The sequence below is a fragment of the Dermacentor andersoni genome, chromosome 3 (genome assembly GCF_023375885.2).
Source record: "Dermacentor andersoni chromosome 3, qqDerAnde1_hic_scaffold, whole genome shotgun sequence".
Classification (NCBI taxonomy): Eukaryota; Metazoa; Arthropoda; class Arachnida; order Ixodida; family Ixodidae; genus Dermacentor; species Dermacentor andersoni.
Genome location: NC_092816.1, coordinates 55,229,735 through 55,246,751, shown reverse-complemented (window position 1 = coordinate 55,246,751; position 17,017 = coordinate 55,229,735). Strand labels below are relative to the sequence as shown.

Sequence of the window (17,017 nt, the reverse complement as noted above, 5' to 3'; positions counted from 1 at the left end):
TTCTATGCGGGCGAAATGCAGAAACGCCCGTGTCTCATGCAACGGGAGCACGTTAACGATCACCTGTTGGTCAAGATTAATCCGGAGTTCCCTGCTACGACGTGTCTCATAATGAAATCGTGTTTTTGGCACGTAAATACGCAGCACTCATTCAAATACATGGCAAAGGAGAAATCGTTTTTTCCCTGCAGCTAGCACGCCAAGTTTGCCGACGTTTTGTCACAATTAAAAGTTAAAATCTAGTGACTGTTGCTAGCCAACTTATGATTTAGGCCGTCAAATTTTTATTAAATAATGTTGAAAACCCCCAAGTGTTCAGAAAACGAGACTATCAAGTTTAAAGCTTTGTAACTCATCAACAGAAATATGACATCACCATTTTGGAAATTTTATGTAACAGTACACCTAAAGCGGACAAATTGATGTATTATACGTGGCCCTCAGGTCCTCCCCAAATATATGACTAGGACTTTTACAATGCCCTTGTAAACACCATAACACAATCTCGTAAGATAAAAATCAGCATATCAACTCTGTCCGCTGTGGATGCCCTAACCGACGCATTTTCCTAAACTGCGACCTCTGCTTTTCGTGCAGAGTTACGGGTTTCTAAACTTCGTGCTTCTATTTCTTCAAACCTATTGATTTTCCGCAATTTCAGATGCTAAATCAAAATTCCACTTTCACTAGCTCCTAATCATTCTCTCTCAAAAGCAACAAATCCCATTAAAATCGGTGTACATGAAAAGTCAACTGTCTAGTTGTTATTTTCCTCATTAATTTATGGCAATCACATGCGGTCCAACGATTAGGACGCTCAAATTGTCACCGCTTTATCTTGGCTATCAACCGCAGTTCTTGAAATGACTTTTATTGAGAACTTCACGAAAAAATGCCGCACACTTCGGCTCTGAGCAGTAGGCGAGCTTCTTTTAAGTGAGCAAGCCAAATAACATAGGTCGAAATGCAGGAAAAGACAAATTACTCCCACTTAAGGTTGTCCTCAACTGTGGTTGCGAGGGTCGGTGGTAGGGGGAGGGGGGGGGGGGGGTGTCCGAACTAACACGCGCAACATTCTATTTAAAAAGCCAGACTATAATAAAAGAAAATTATGCGAGCCCCATGCACCGTGGGAATCGGTGTATGCAAAGCTTTTGTAGCGACTATCCGTCATTTCGTTCAGTGACCCCGCCGTGAGGGTCATTGCGCCCTGCTGGAACCGAAGCGGCTGTCCGACAGGGACACGACAAATGCCACTCGACAAACCTGCTTTTACTCTTGAATAAAGCCAGTCAGCTCTCCGTTCTCAACCTGTCGAAACGTGTATTACTTGCCTCCGCTAAACCGAGCTCCCAGCACTGGAGATTTTTAGGCTAGGGGACGCAAGCGGCTTGCGTACGCGAGAACTAGGGGGCGGCGGTACTGCGCATGCGCAGACCCGGACGAAGGTGCCCGCGCATGCGCAGATTGGTGGCCCTTAGTTCTTGCGCACGCAAGCCGCTTGCGTCCCCTGATCGAAAACTCTACACTTTCGTTAGCCAACACGGCAACTTGGCGCATTACGACAAGAGACGCGATGCCGATTTCAATACCGAACGCGTCCCTCTCTACCGCCGTGCTAGACGTTGCAGAGAAAGCTGAACTTCTATTCAGCATTGACACGTCTTTAACTACAACAGACGGCGTGCTTGACGTAGGAGAAAGGCGCCACAGCTCCTCAATACAATCATGTACGGGCGGCTAATCTCGAATTTCGGCGACAAAATGCGCTTAGTGTCTCTTTGGCGTAACTTCTACCTTCAATTTCAGCTTTCGCTTAAAACTCTTTAGGACCATCTGATTTCTGAATGAAACAACGTTGACGCGGAATCCGCGGCTGACGGATGCCACGGGAACCGTTAAAGTTACCACAAATCGGTTTGCAAGTGCAGGGCGTCGAAATGTACATTGCCCATGGAAGACGAGTGCATTTCGAAAAATACGCTCCAGATACTCCTCCGACCCATTCGCTCAAGGCTCATACAGATTCCAGCAACCGTGGAATTCGGTCTAGGAGGAGCTGTGGTGAGCCGGCAAGACGAAACGGAGCGTCCTGACACGAGAGGCTCAGCGGACTTGGCGACGAACACGCCAAGCGCCCGTCAGGGCCAGGCGGAGGAGGAGAAACGCCACACTGCATCACCGCGAACCACAGCATTGCGTTGTGTTTCCGATTTTGTTTAGCGCTGTTTGTTCTGCGTCTTTACATGTGCGATGACGTTTGAAATAAATATTCAATATGCAGCATTGGCAACGAGAATGGCGTAGGGTTGTGAACGGCTAGACACCGGAGTATATCTGTAACTAACTGTGTTACGGCGTCGACGCTCTTGAAAAGCCATTTGAATGACTTGAAAAGCCATTTGAATGACTTGAAAATTCCGGGGTTTTACTTGCCAAAACACGATTATGCGGCACGCGCTTGGATGACGTGCTTTAATGCGCCGTTCAAGACGCTGGGTGTGTTCACTGGATTGCGGGTTGTATACCGATGACGAATCATACTGACGACGGGATAAGAATACGAGTATACTGACGACGAGACAGGAACAACACGCTCTTGAAGAAAAATGCGTGAACTCTCTAGGTGTGAACTGAGGCCCACTGCAGCGCACAATTTCCTCGAGGAAGCCCGCGCCTCTCGGGAAAACATTGTCGACGAGAATTCCGTAACTGTCGCTGTGGAGACCTCCCTTCTACAAGAAGTGAGCCTCCGGTCACTTGGAGTGGTAGGCAGTGATAGTAATCCAGGGTGTGAACAAGTTGACATTTTCAAATTCTCTGACTTTCCCAGATTTTCCGTGAGTGACACAGAACTTTATTTTACGTCAAGACAGGCTGGGGGGGGGGGGGGGGGCACCACGTCGCCCGACGCTGTCACTCTCAAGTACACAATTAAAACAAATAAAAACAACTATTTAATCTAGTTTAAATGGTAAAGAGTAGTGTTTACGTAATTCAAAATAGAAAACAGAAGGGAGGGGATAGCAAAATGCACAGCGAATATCTTCGGAAAAAAAAATGATAAGCCCCATTGCAAACCGAGTCGAACATATTCAAATACCAATAAGAACGAGATCCATACAGAAGCAAATGTTTTTGGAAATGAGCTACTTCTATCAAGTGATAGCAAGATCATTGGTGTTAGGCCCGAACTTTGTCGCAAGTGAGATTCTCTCTCAGCAGCTGGAAAGTCAACCTCAACTGTCCTCACATACTCTCAGCCCGCGTGTTGCCGTTCAATGCTTTAAAGAGTCTATTTTGGCGACACCTGCATATTGGAGTCAGCCAACGCTTCGCTTTTTTAGCTCAAGCTCCTTCAAAGAAGAGGCGGCACGGTTCCTTTCCCGATCATTCCTCAATGCGACGATCATTTCTGTTCTTGTCCTCGTTCAAAGGGCTCAAATCGTCACAGGCGCGTCCGAGAAAGCTCTAAACCCCTGCCAGTAGACTTATTAGGCATATCAGTGCTCCTACTGTGGCAGGAGACGGCGGGTGCACGGGTGTATAATTATGGAATGCGTACTGTCCAGTGACAATTGCCCCTTCCCACGCCTGTGCAGCTTCACCGTAATACTTCACGTACGCTTCACCGCGTAACGTCACTGTGCTGAAGCGAAGCTGCCTTTCGAGAATCGGTATTATGCAACGCGTTATGCTTTCTAAGCTTCGAAGCCAATTGCGAGGATTACAGAGGCGGAGTAAGTGCCATTACTGGCAGCGGCGAATTCTTCCAATGAAAAACACGGCACCGATCGGCAAGAACCTTAACAGCGAAAGTCGAAGCAGTTATGCCTGGCGTTGCCGCGGTGGTGGCTACGGCTGCCAACGGATCTGCGTGCGAGAGCGCTGGTTCGAGGCACCGAGATAATCAAAACGGCGGTGTTGGCTTTGATGAATGCCGTTTCGAACCTGCTGTCGGGGCAAGAAGTCAGGAAAATCGGACGGCGAAAGTTTCTTGCGTCTGAAATTACAGACGTTTTTATACATTGACTCTATGGAGCACGTGGTGGTGCCGCGAAATCGTCCCCATTATCGGGCATATCACATAAATCGGGCAACTCCTCCAACCGACGACACGGCGTCAAAGAGAATTCGTTACGATTCCCCTCTTTTACTCGAGCCAGCAGTAGGGCGACTTTCGTTCCCTTTCAATAAAGTGACAGCTAATTTTCCCTGATGGAAGAACAAGTTCCCTGAGTTTTCCGTGAGTATATTCAGACTATTCAAAATCTCTGAGAATTCCCGGTTTTCCCGGTTTCCCGGTCGATAGACACCCTGAACTGTAATCGTAAGCCGGCTTCCACAATGCGCTCTCTCGAGTGTCGAGTCTTAGTGTTGAGGCTTAGTTTATGCCACGCTCGTTCAGGCCACTCATCCAGTTGAAGGGGTGCTAGGAACGTTTTGGCTGTTTTCTCTGCTTCCAGACAGACAGAGCAGTTGTTTTTTTCGCTGCTTTTCGTTCGAACTATCCACAGGTGGTTATCCTTGAGAGTTTATTTTGTTTATTGTAACGTCACCACTGGGAGCTTATATGACGAAAATATATTGCAAATATTCTGGGTTGAATAATTAACCTGTATGCTAACGGCTTAACCTACCAACCTTCTCGCACCTGCCAAAGCATCTAAAGCAGACTAATTTTGTATATGATTTCACAGTTTACGCAAAATTTTTACGATGTTTACGAGGGTTTCGAAGAAGTCCTACTCACAAATAACTCGTAAATTTCATCGCATCGAGGTTGTCCGCTTAGATTAATTGTTGGGTACGGCACAAGATCGTGACGTGTTGCATAGCTAAATTATAACACAGTTGAAAACTGGGTACCTGAAATTTTTTTGTTTACTTTTTCAATTTCAGACTATGTTTGAAAAAAAAAATTACGGCTTAAATAAAGAGCTTGCTTCCTGCAGTCAGTAGATGTCAAGTTTTTCTTTTAAGTGCAACAAACGTCATCATCCTCGGTGCACTGGTTGCCGAGAAAAACGATTACTCCCATCTTATCTATTTATAGGTAGCCGTTTCCGTGAGAAGTTCGCATGGCCTCATGGTATGCGGCATAAATGCAACGATTATTTGCTGCGACGTTTTGAGATTCATTAAGGAAGCATTGCGAGCGGATGTGTATGTATGAGCATTATGTACTTGATGCGTAAAGCACCCCCACCAAACACACATGACCGATGCGACATCTATGTAAAGCAGGCGAGGTGTCCTTGGTAGATGTCCTTTGTGCTGTAAATGTCCTTTGTGCTCCAACCGCCGCGGTTGCTTAGTGGCTATGGTGTAGGGCTGCTAAGCACGAGGTCGCGGGATCGAATCCCGACCCCGGGGGCCGCATTTCGGAGGGGGCGAAATGCGAAAACACCCATGTACTTATACTTAGCCTCAGGTGGTCGAAATTATTCCGGAGTCTCCCCCCCCGGCATACCTCATAATCAGACTGTTTTTGGTACGTAAAACGCCTAATTTATTTTTCCATTGTGCTCTCCCTCTCTACGCCACGTCTACTTGGCGGGACACCGCAGCCAAATCCGGACGAAGATGAAAAGAAGATAGGTCCACACGGTATAGACGTGAGCCACTACAACGCGATATCATTATCAGAGTTTCGTGAGAATATTTTAAGGATTGTACTACCCGCCGGATCACCTCGGCTTACAACCCATGTTAAAGCTCTTGCGAGGACACAGATAGCTGGGGTAAATATGGGCCCAGTTTTGATAACATCTTCGGGGTCAGCACAGTTTTCATTACACAATCTCCGGGGTCGGCCCTGTTTACTGCTGCGATGTCTCCGGGATTGACCATCTTTTCAGTGACACAACCTCTGGTACTGGCCCACTTTAGTCGGCAAAGAAATCGACGGATAGGAACTGGATGGGAGGCATAAAGAGAAAGCGCCGTTAAAAGGAATACTTCGCGCCAGCTATCGTTGCAGTATGCCAACACGAAAAAAAAAAAAAAAGACGCCCGTTATAAGACCGGAAGATGAAGAGCCGTAGCTGGGCCTTCGCACATCTACTGACCATGGTCAAAAAAGCAGAAGACCGCAAGGAAGTACAACGCGAGAGCGGGTGCGTGCTCTTCGGAAGCTCCAGGTAGAAGGTCGTACTGCAGCTCAAAAAGAAGCGTCCCGGAAAAGAAAACGAGGCGCGAGAAAGAAAATGTCTCGTAAAGTGCTGTTCCCAGTAAGTGAGTTATAAAGGAATGAAGGAATCATTGGAGTTGGCCAGTGTTTTCCGTTTTTGTTAAACTTGGCACATGTTAGCCGGGACACTCTGAGCATGCCGGGGTGGAGGTTGGGGAAGGGGGGGGGGGGGGGGAGAAGGCGAAGCGATTGGCCTCGTGCTGCCAAAAAACAAACGCACCTGGGGGCAGCCTATGCTGCTCGTCCGATCCGGCCAGGTTGTCCAAGTCTGGCGCGTAGCTGACGCTAGCGCTGCTGTCGTCCGAGTCGCGGTTGCCGTACAGGATGGACGTCTGGAACTCAAGCAGGTCCTCGCCTGCAAATGACGAACAAGGTTGTGGGGAGAGTAGGACGTTAACGAGGCGAAATCTGCGGTTGACTGCCCTGTGTTGGAGAAATGGAAAAAAAAGAAAAACTAAGAAATGAAGAACCGGGAAAGGAAAGTATGAAGGAACTATCCGAACAGACGTGGTGAAAGGTCTGTAACGAGGATGACCGTCTGTCGCTCATTTCTTTTCTCAGCGACATAATGGCATGCTGTCTACCTCATTTCCGTCACCTTGCGGCCCGCGACGTTTCTAAGATGCGGAGGTAGCGCCCGCAGCGCCGCTACAATGTTGTCGTCTGTTGTTTCCGTCTGCCTTTGTGGCCCGCTGGCACTTTGTTTACGAATTAGTAGCTCACACTGCAGAAACTTTAAATTGCCGTGTGTTACTTCTTGAAGGCGCAATTTTGTTGTGAGGCGCTGCAATGCACGAGAGCCTCGTGTCGATTTTGGCCCCCTGTATGGGGTTGTTCAACGTGCATATATATATATATATAATGTGTGTGTGTGTTCGTTTAGTTTTCTTTCTTTCTTCCAGTTTTTACCAAAATACCTATTTTACTTTGTTTCTTGTTTCATTAACTCACTCAGCTATTTCTGATGGATCAACTACATCAACCAGTTCCGGCGGCGCTGTAGTTATACCAGCAATGGGAATAACCAAGCGGTTCAGGACTTCCCATGTCACTACGTCTACAGCTGCAGAGCTCGCGGCTCTCCGCGACGCGCTTCAAGTGATAAATACTGAAAGTCCTAGAAAATGGGCAGTCTTCTGCGATTCAAGGCCGGCCTTGCAATGTGTGCATTCATTTCTCCGACATGGAACTCACGATCAGCTCACGTGCGAAATCGCGGAACTTGTCCATCACTTAAGAGCAAAAGGCCATGATATCTCTTTTCAGTGGATACCAGGTCATTGCGGTATCATTGGTAATGATGACGCCGATAAGGCAGCTCGGACGTCAAACCAAGAAGTCCCCATTCCGCTCTCAAGGACCGACGCCGCGAGACAACTTGGCATTCTGGCAAGCACTATCTCCTTAGCAGAGTGGAATACCGTACATACAAGGCGCACAAGATTGCACCGACTAAACCCGTCACTTCAACTCAGACCTCCAGCCGGTGTGCACCGGCGTGAAGCGTCTCTTCTGTGTCGGTTATGGCTTGGAGTGGCCTTCACGAATGCCTACTCAGCACTAATTGGAATGGCTGATAGTACTGCATGTGATGTTTGCGCATGCGAGGAGAACATTGACCACATATTGTGCCATTGTCCTCAATTTCAAGCACAAAGACAGTATTTGTCCGACACATTGAGGAAACTAGACGATCGTCCTCTGAGTGAACAGACAATATTAGAGCACCGTCCCGACCGATCATCGGCTCAGAAGGCAGTGAAGGCACTTTTGTGTTTTCTCAGAACTTCTGGTTTGCTCAAGCGACTTTAACTGAAGTGCTATCCGTACACGTACCTACACCTTCTCTCTCCCTTCTTTCTCTTCCCCTTCTCCCTTCCCCCAGTGTAGGGTAGCCAACCAGACTATTGACTGGTTAACATCCCTGCCTTCCTGTATTCTTATCTCTCTCTCTCTCTCTTAGGAATAAGACTAACGGGGCGAGCAAGAAAGGCAAATGGCTTCCGCAAAATTTGACTTCGGCAACCACGCACATTTTCACCGTTACGACTGACCTCCTTACGGGAAAATGTCCGCTCCACTTCCTCTCCTTGACGCTTTCTTTACGCAGCGTATTCGATTCGATACCCCGCGTTGTGGTCGTATCAGTGACAAAGTACGTAGTTTGAGTGGGAAAGAATGCCCTACTTCAAGCTTCCGTGTGACCCGCTTAAAGTGCCGTTGGTTTCTAAGCAGCTATTCATTGGTAAGCCCTCGCAGTTCATCAGCCTATTCGTTTACTAGAAGACGACATTTATCCGTCTGTTCTGGGCGGAAGGGTCGCGCGTGATATACTGCCCCTACTTTTACTGTATGTGGCTCTGATTGTATACTTGCGAAACACCTTTTGATGTCCAGTTTAACGTTCATAGACATGTTAAACTTTATAGAGCGAAACCATTTAACGCCAAAAGAAAGCGCTGAGCGGCTTAGGAACGAAAGTGAAGGTACTGGGTTGTGCACAAGGTTTTATAATGAGTTCACCGTGCTCGCCTTCCCGCCCTCTGCGAATGGCAAACCTAACCTTCTTTAAAAGAGCTACTAAGCAAGATAAATCGATTATGAGGAGGGAAGAAGATGCATGGTCGTTGAAAAATGTTAATCAAAGGAAACATTGTGCTTTCCCTGAAGGGAGAAACAATATTTACTGTGTCTTGATACCCTCCTCGATAATCGGGAGCGGTTATCAAGCCTCTGCTGTTTTGAAGTCAGTAATCCTATAAGGACAGCATAACGGCAGTCGAGCTGGAGGTGATAGTCTTGTAGGTCGAACACACTAAGGCAGCAGCGCAGGAATGATAAAAGGATAGTAAAAACGTAAATCTGAGCCCCACAACTAGCGCTCGTCGAGTCAGCGTCGGTGGCGTCACTTTATACGTGTCCGTGTCCTTTATCATTCCTGCGCGTCTGTCTTAGCACAACAACAGCTTTGCGTACGCACGGTGAAGCGCCAAAGTTGACTTTCGCGAGGACAGATAACAAGTCAAAGATAAGCAGCAATTCTATCAGGTTGTTTTCGAGCAACTACCAGTGAAAAGGCGCATCGCTTATACCTATACGAGCATACGAATACAGCGAAGCACCTGTTCACAACTTCTGGCCACGTGGACTGAGCTGCTCAGAAAAAATTCGCACGTCTGTTGCGTCGCGAAGCAGATAACAATCCGCAATTCTTGAAAATGAGAACGAAAACTAGCTGCGAGATGAAACTTGGATAGAAGAAGAAGAAAAACGCAAATAATTCAGGAAACATAAAAAGAAGACATGTGCTAGCTCTTACGCGTTCTCGATAGCTTTCGTGTACAACCAGTCCTTACCAGTGAGCTTTTCGACAAAGTTGGAAGGCACCAGTCCTTTGCGGCCGTCGAGGAGTTCTCCGTTGAAGAAACCATCCTGAAAGGAACCACAGTCTTCCTCTTAGAGCACAATACACTCGTGTTCAGACAGGTCTCTGATAATAATTATTACATTGCTTGCACCTCTGCTTCTGTCCGTTACTTCTTTCTTTCTTTTTCTTTCTTTTTTTGAAGGTTGATAGGGTGAGAGGGGTACATAAATACAATCACTACGTTACTCAACGCCTGTCAAGCAAAAAACGGAACAAGTTGAGGCTTGGCTTCGCCCCGACGAAGACACCTTTTGTCGAAACGTGGGTTCCGGATACGTCTCTTGTTGGACAACCATTGAACACTTACACGTACAGAATTACAAGACAGGACGAGCGAACAGGAAAACTTGCTCTTGCTAGGTCAGTTAGTTAAAACCCTGATCCCTCGAACTATCCGTTTCCCTGCGGGCTTTTGTATCTTTCGTATTCATTTACTTATTAAACCTCAAGGGCCTTATAGCGGGCATCGCATGAGGGATGGGAGCTCAAGGTGGCGGTACATATGATTCATCAAGGGAGGCCAAGCAGCGACGGAGGCTTTAAACAGAGAGGCATCAGCCGTATGCGGCAATGTGAGCTGGGGACGTAGTACCGCTTCTTTGGCTGTGCGTACGAAGAAGGACCGCTGAAATGTAGTTGTACAGAGCTTTTGGGAGAATAAACAGTGTTGGTGTGACTGCGACGACAGGAAACGTGACGAGACTATGTTCACGCTTGTCGTCCACGTGATAAATGTTTTTCTCAATTAATCCAACACGAAGTGCACCCTCGAGCTCGGGGATGCAGCGCTCACCTCGTCCATCTCTCCAAAGATGAGTATGTAATCGCCGGCGGAGAGGAACAGTTCGGCCTCGGGGTGCTCATTGGGCGACTGCTTGAGCGGGTCGTAGCTGTATCGGGCCACGTAGACGCGGCAGCGGCCCCGGCCCGGAAGGTCGAGGAACTCCACCGAGTCGACGCCCAGCGGGTCTTCCTCGACCTGCTGCTGCTGCTGCTGGGCCGAGAGCTGCTGCTGCGGCGGTGTGGCCAACGGCTGCTGGTTGTGCTGCTGGCTCGAGGCCACGGCCAGCGCTGAGGAAAGAAGAGAGGACGCTCGAGACTGCTTACGTGTGGGAGCGCGAAAGCAGTGGAGAGTCCTCTTGGCGAAACGTTTTCGAGTGGTGTTTTCTAAGTGCATTAAAAGTTTTTTTTCTGCTGATTAGGTGTGTGTGTGTGTGTTTCCGTATATATTGGCCACAGACAGGCTCATTTTACACACTCGTGACGTGGCATCGAGAATCCGTCGCAGTAGACACAGCACACCGATTAAATCCGAAGAGCAAGTGCCGCTTTCAACCGGAAATATGAGGAACAGGAACAGCGATAGCCTGGCGTTTATTACACGCAGGATCGCAAAGTTTCGAGCAATGTCAATGGCAGGAAATGTTCGTAGTGTTCGTATCAATCCGATTTTGGAGAACCAATGCGAGCCGTTCGGGTGATACTGAATGTCTTATCGGCAGCATAACGACGATAAAGACACGAAGGAAGAAATCTCGTTCAAGATAGATTTGTTTTACTCCTTTTACATTTTTTGTTTTATACTGAGGTACGTGGTTCTCTGGCATTCCCCAGATTGGACGTATACCCCTGCCTCACAAGGTACGCCGCTTACATCTACAATTCTCTCTCCCTTCGTAGTGTAGAACCATCTTTTGTTTCCCTATATATCCTGCTACGTCCTTCACATCTTGCCACATCAACATTAGCTCTGCTTCTCTGACCTGAATGCTGGTTCTTTAAACTGTACCCTGTACCACTGTGCATGTCAACATCAGCGCTTCATGAGGTCCTCTTAGCACTCGCAATTCGTTGATGTCTTTGTGGCGTAAGTGATTGGAGCGTCAATCATGTAAATCGATTGATTTCAGGTCCTACACCGGCTAAGAGGGCCAACTTCTTTTCAAACATAGTTACCTCATTCTGTATGGCGACAAGACAAAGGTCGTTATCAAGGAGCTACTACAGCAACAACTCGCGGCAACGCTCCACGGCGACTCCGCAAAGGAAGAAGGAAATTCGCAAGAACTTGTCTTTGCAAGAAGCATCAACCATCGCTCTACAAACAGGTTGCATAGCGTTTTAATGCGCGCGGAAATTATGAGTGTCAAATTGGGAAAAAGCGTATGTGAAGTGTGGGAAGCCGGTGAAGTAGCAAATATATATAACTGACGGTGGTCTGCTGCGCACTACAGTCACTTGCACTTCGCTCATCGAAGAGGCAGGGAGTGTGTCGAGTGAGCTCCTGAACAACACTTTGCCATTTGGCGAATGCTGTTTAAATCATGGATCTGGTACGTCAAAAAGGTGCGACGTAATGCTAATGCATTTCTCTCGCATTTACCGCTAGATCGCAACTCACTTTTTCGAAGCAGGCACGGCGAAATTATGGATGACCACGTGAACTACAAAAGACCTCGTCTTCAAGAGCATTGAATATAAAGGACAGGGCGGTTACGAGGTGGTCTCGCCTGACTACACACCTTTGTAGTTCGTTTAACGAGCAATATGGCAGCGACAGCAATGTATTACACACTTACACGACATAAGGTTCGCAGCTTCAACGGTCATATAAATCCCAGCAAACATTCGCTTACTAATTAAATTAGCAAGCACGGTGCCACGCGTTCACAGGCAAACATGAAAGAATCTCGCTCGATGATCGTGAACACTCGCTGTCACAGCGCTGGCATGATGAAGAGCGCAGACAGAGGAGAGCGAGCGCTACAGCGGCCTCTCCCTTCAACGGGTCTCCGAGACTTGCGATTTCGCGACCTCCCACAGTAAGCGCACGCGATGACGGCGCACATGCAGCCACCTGCCATCTCGGCTCGCCCAAACTTTGCCCCCCGCCGGAGAGTTCTCCAAGTTAGGGCGCGGGTGGCGCAGGCGCATGGCCAGGCTAGAGAAGGAGACGGTGCGTACTCGCCGGCCTGCCCGCTCTCTCCGCTCGCGCTTTATCTCGTGACCTCCGACATTGGGCGCGCATCGAGCCACCGTGTGTCTCGGCTCACCCTCGCACGCTTCCCCTCGCACCCACAGCATACGGCGTGGGAGAAGCGATAGGATCATACTGCACTTGGACTTCATGCGGAACCTCACGGCGACGGCGAAAATTCTTCCGGAGTGTCAATATCATTGCTATTGCAATAAAGAGGAGGACCGTCCATACACCTACCAGTTTATTTATTCATCCAACTATCTGACCAGAAAAGGCAGGGCGTGGTTTTGCCATCTTCTTATCGCACATTTGAGATTCGATCACGTGAGGTGTGCAAAGGTAACTGCCGGCTCTACACTGAAAAGATATCCCGGACGCAGTGGACTTATTCGTTCTGTATTGCCCACTCGCCAACGGCTGCGTGTTCTACTCCTCTCGAGCACGCATCACGGCCATGCTCCTCCCTATTGCCTTCACTAACGCGCGACGGGCCGTCACGATTTGACAGGAATACGCGATCGGGCACTATACTCTAAACCACTGGAAACACAAGACGCGCGCTCACCTTGTGCCGTCTGCGCGTCGATGTGAAGCCGTGGCGTAGGTGTGACGGGCGGCTGGCTTTGCTGCTGTTGCAGCAGATGCTGTAGCTGAAGCTGCTGTTGCTGCAGTTGCTGCTGCTGCTGCTGGATGGCCGTGGAGACGGCCGCCGAGTGGACGATGCCGTTGGGCGGCAGCGACGGCAGCGTCAGGCTGTTGCTGGCGTTGCGCTGCGCCAGGCTGCTGCGCGATGCTGCTACGGGCGCCAGCGACGAGGCGGCGGTCGCGTGGCCGACGCTGCCGCCGCCGCTCAGGCTCAGGGTGCTGCTCAGGGACGTGCTCAGCGCCGCCGACGTGGACGGCCCGCAGAGCCTAGCCGGAAGCAAGCCGCACGACGATCCTGGGTGCAGCAACGTCGCCCGCGTTACCCAAATTGCGTCAAAAGACAATCAGCTTACACAACGACAGATTCGCTCGCTGGCTGGCTGGCTCGCTCGCTCGCTCGCTCACTCACTCACTCACTCACTCACTCACTCACTCACTCACTCACTCACTCACTCACTCACTCACTCACTCACTCACTCACTCAATCCATCATTCATTCATTCATTCATTCATTCATTCATTCATTCATTCATTCATTCATTCATTCATTCATTCGTTAATTAATTCATTCAATCAATCAATTTCATATTTTAAATTACGTTGCAGGTGATCAGTATGACACAAAGAATGCGTGCCCTAAACTTTAAATTTTGTCGAAATCAGCTGATCGAAGGTTCCACCTAAATATAGTTAGATAAAATCAATCAATTAATCAATCAGCCAATCAATATCGTAAAGGGTGTCCAGCGTGGACATTTCGTCAACATGTGATAACTGAAGGGAGTTTCGGAACTGGTATGATCGAATACTTGGGTGTGTTGTACATCTCGGGGCCATTTAAAGTACCGCCATGTGTTCTAGTCGAAACCAAGAGCATCTGCGCCACCGCGGTGGATACTGTGACTCATCTAAAGTTCCACATAACTGTTACTGTGGTAGTGATATCCTTGTCACCTAATGCGCTGTTTTGTCTACGGACGTTATGCATTCAGATATTTATTTATGTATGTTTCCGACACGGTTAATCAAGAGCAACAGCGCGACTGCAATGATAATTCTGCTATATATACCGTGTTAGGTCTCAACACGACCAAGGGCCTTAATAAGGTGATCACCACGAGGCAACCCCACGCCTTCATCGGCGAATATACCGAAGTCAACGGAGCGTTGACACCGACGGTTGACCTGACAGCCTCGGATTCGCAGATTGTTTCGCGCTTGCTAAACATGCTGGGGCATATTTAGCACCATCGGAGGTGGAGTGCGGCGGAACAATGCCACATCATGGGTGGGATATTGCGACCGATTGCGACGGTACTAAAAGCGGATACCTTTTGTGCAGAGGGGCTGACGTGTCCTGAAGTGAACTCAGAGGTTCAATATGCTCCTGCATGGAGTGGGATTCCGTACCTGAAGCCACTGTAACTAATGTGAAATAAACCTCTTTTCCTTCCTTCCCGCTACTGTACGTGCTCATCGATGGGCTTGATGGATTCTTGGCCCAAACGTCAACTCGAGCCGCAACAACTGTGTGTGTGTGTGTGTGCGTGTGTGCGTGTGCGTGTGTGTGTGTGTGTGTGCGTGTGTGTGTGTGTGTGTGTGTGTGTGTGTGTGTGTGTGTGTGTGTGTGTGTGTGTGTGTGTGTGTGTGTGTGTGTGTGTGTGTGGGTGCGTGCGTGCGTGCGCGCGTGCGCGTGCGCGCGTGCGCGTGCGTGCGCGCGTGTGCGTGCGTGTGCGTGTGTGTGTGTGGGGGGGGGCGTTCCTGTCTACTGTACGCTGCAGCCCAAGGTAACATCTCCGTTCAACGTGGGTGTACGAGCTCTACGACTTCCCGGCTTCGTATCGGCTATACGGCGGCACGGTAACGCTATTAGCACGTGTACAGACGTCGTAGAACTGCAGCCCTGTGTTGACGTTTCCAGCGAGCAGCGACAAGGCAAAGAAAAAGCCGCGGAGAAACGAGCTGGGACGCGCAGCTGGTATGCGACACGTGTGAGCCGGGACTCGGTCCAATTTCTGCCAAGTGTGGGGACGAACGGCAAACACTTCTCAGAAACGGAGAAGAGAGTGAGAGAGAGAGAGAAAAAAAAGCACGGAGGGCCGAAAGGGTCGCGTAAGCCGCCATCGACCGGCAGGCAGCGCGTCACACTGTCTCACTAAAACGGTGCAGCGGCGCAGAAGCTGTAGCACGCTTTTCGGAACGAGCTGCAACAGGAGGCTTGCTTCTCAAAGCCAGGTTGTGGGCTCGCATCCCGTGCTACGGCGGCCACATTTCGGTGTGCTGGGAGTGCAGATCCGGCGTGTAAGTGTATTTAAATAGAACACACTTAATTTAGAAGAAAACCGAGAGGTCCACCCTATTCGTCAAGCTCTGCTTTTGTGATCGGTAAAACAAAGGGCAAAAAAGAAAAAAACTACAGAGGTGAAGAAAGGTGATAACGGCACTGAAAAAGACAGCGGCAACGTAAGTTGTGTGCAGTAGGAGCCAATACTCGCCATAAAGTCTGGTGCCACGTACATTTTTGCGCCTTGAGAAACATAGCACAATTTTCAAAGTATTGACAAGCAGATAGCAATTTTAGCTACGGTGATGGTGCTGCTGCTGCTTTGGGCGTTGTTAGCCCGGTAGTCAATGCTGGCAACTGCTCCGCTCGCTCATCTCCCACTGTCTAAAACCCAAAATGCGCTACCACTGTGTCTACGATCCCGACATAACACTTACAGATAGCTCCCAGGAGGCAAAATCGCCCCAGGAGGTCACTATTAGGAGCGTTCAATGAGCGAAGTTCTTCTAATCGAGTAGAGCACAAATACTCTTAGCGAATCAAGGGATTCCTATTTCAAAATGAAATAGTTTTTCATCTTCCAAAGGCCAAGGCAGTCAGAAAAACCAAAATGGGAAATATTTGCTTCCTCGCTTGGGCACCGGTGTCCTTGTGGTTGTAGGTTTGCTGAAACACTGTAGCTTTCCACATCTCTGCATCGTTCTCCTGATACATCGAACAGAGAACCGTAGGAGGGTACTCGTGCAGATGGGGGAAGCCCAGAATGGAACGGGGAAAAAAAGGCGAGCCCACGCGTGAGAGAGCAGAGCAAACAGCGACGTCCCTTCGGAGCCTTGCCCTTAAACGCGCGCCTAATGCACGCATACGCGAAATCCTCGATGACCGAGTCAAGGCCGACCACGTGCAGTGGATGATCGAAGGACGATGGGGAGAAAGGGGGAGAGAGAGGGGGAGGCGAAGAGTTCGATAGCATTCGCTGCTGCCTGGTTTGTAGACTAAAGTGCCGGATGTCTGGCACGTGCCGGTGTATGAGAAGAAATAAATAAAAAAAGGCGTTAACGCGACGACAGGATCTAATCAAAGCGGCGAACAATTTTGGGAAAGGCCAAACATTTCTACCGAGTTTTCATTCTCGCGATAACGACAGCGCTGTCGCAAATTGCGCTGCCGGTATCTCTGAGCTTGTGTTTTGTTACTGCTACTGTCGCAGACACAAACGCAAGAAAACAAAAAAAAGAAAGAAGAAAGAAAAGGAAAACAGGGTGTGTCGCGTAAGCAATGCGATTTAAAAATATTAGTTATATTCTAGGGTGTTACGAGTCAAAACCGCTGTTTGATTGTGAGGCAGGCCCTAGTGAGGGACTCCGGATTAATTTTGGCCACCTGGGGTTCTTTAACGTGCATCCAATGCACGGCACAGGGTCTTTCTTATTTTTTTTTTCATTTCACCCCCTTCAAAATGCGGTCGCCGCAGGCGGGATTCGTTCG

At 48.9% G+C, this 17,017-nt stretch overlaps 1 protein-coding gene across 4 annotated transcripts in view; it reads right to left on the bottom strand.

Annotated features, from left to right (window-relative positions):
• The window catches only part of Rbp (RIM-binding protein), a 410,709-nt gene that overhangs the window by 54,644 nt on the left and 339,048 nt on the right, over positions 1–17,017 (bottom strand). For all 4 annotated transcript variants that reach the window (XM_055063294.2, XM_055063288.1, XM_055063302.2 and 1 more), the window contains exons 16-19: positions 13,166–13,540; positions 10,414–10,691; positions 9,550–9,625; positions 6,414–6,548 (exon numbers count right to left, since the gene is read on the bottom strand). In XM_055063294.2, coding sequence (XP_054919269.1) covers positions 6,414–6,548; positions 9,550–9,625; positions 10,414–10,691; positions 13,166–13,540 — 864 coding nt within the window. The remainder of the gene's footprint in view (positions 1–6,413; positions 6,549–9,549; positions 9,626–10,413; positions 10,692–13,165; positions 13,541–17,017) is intronic.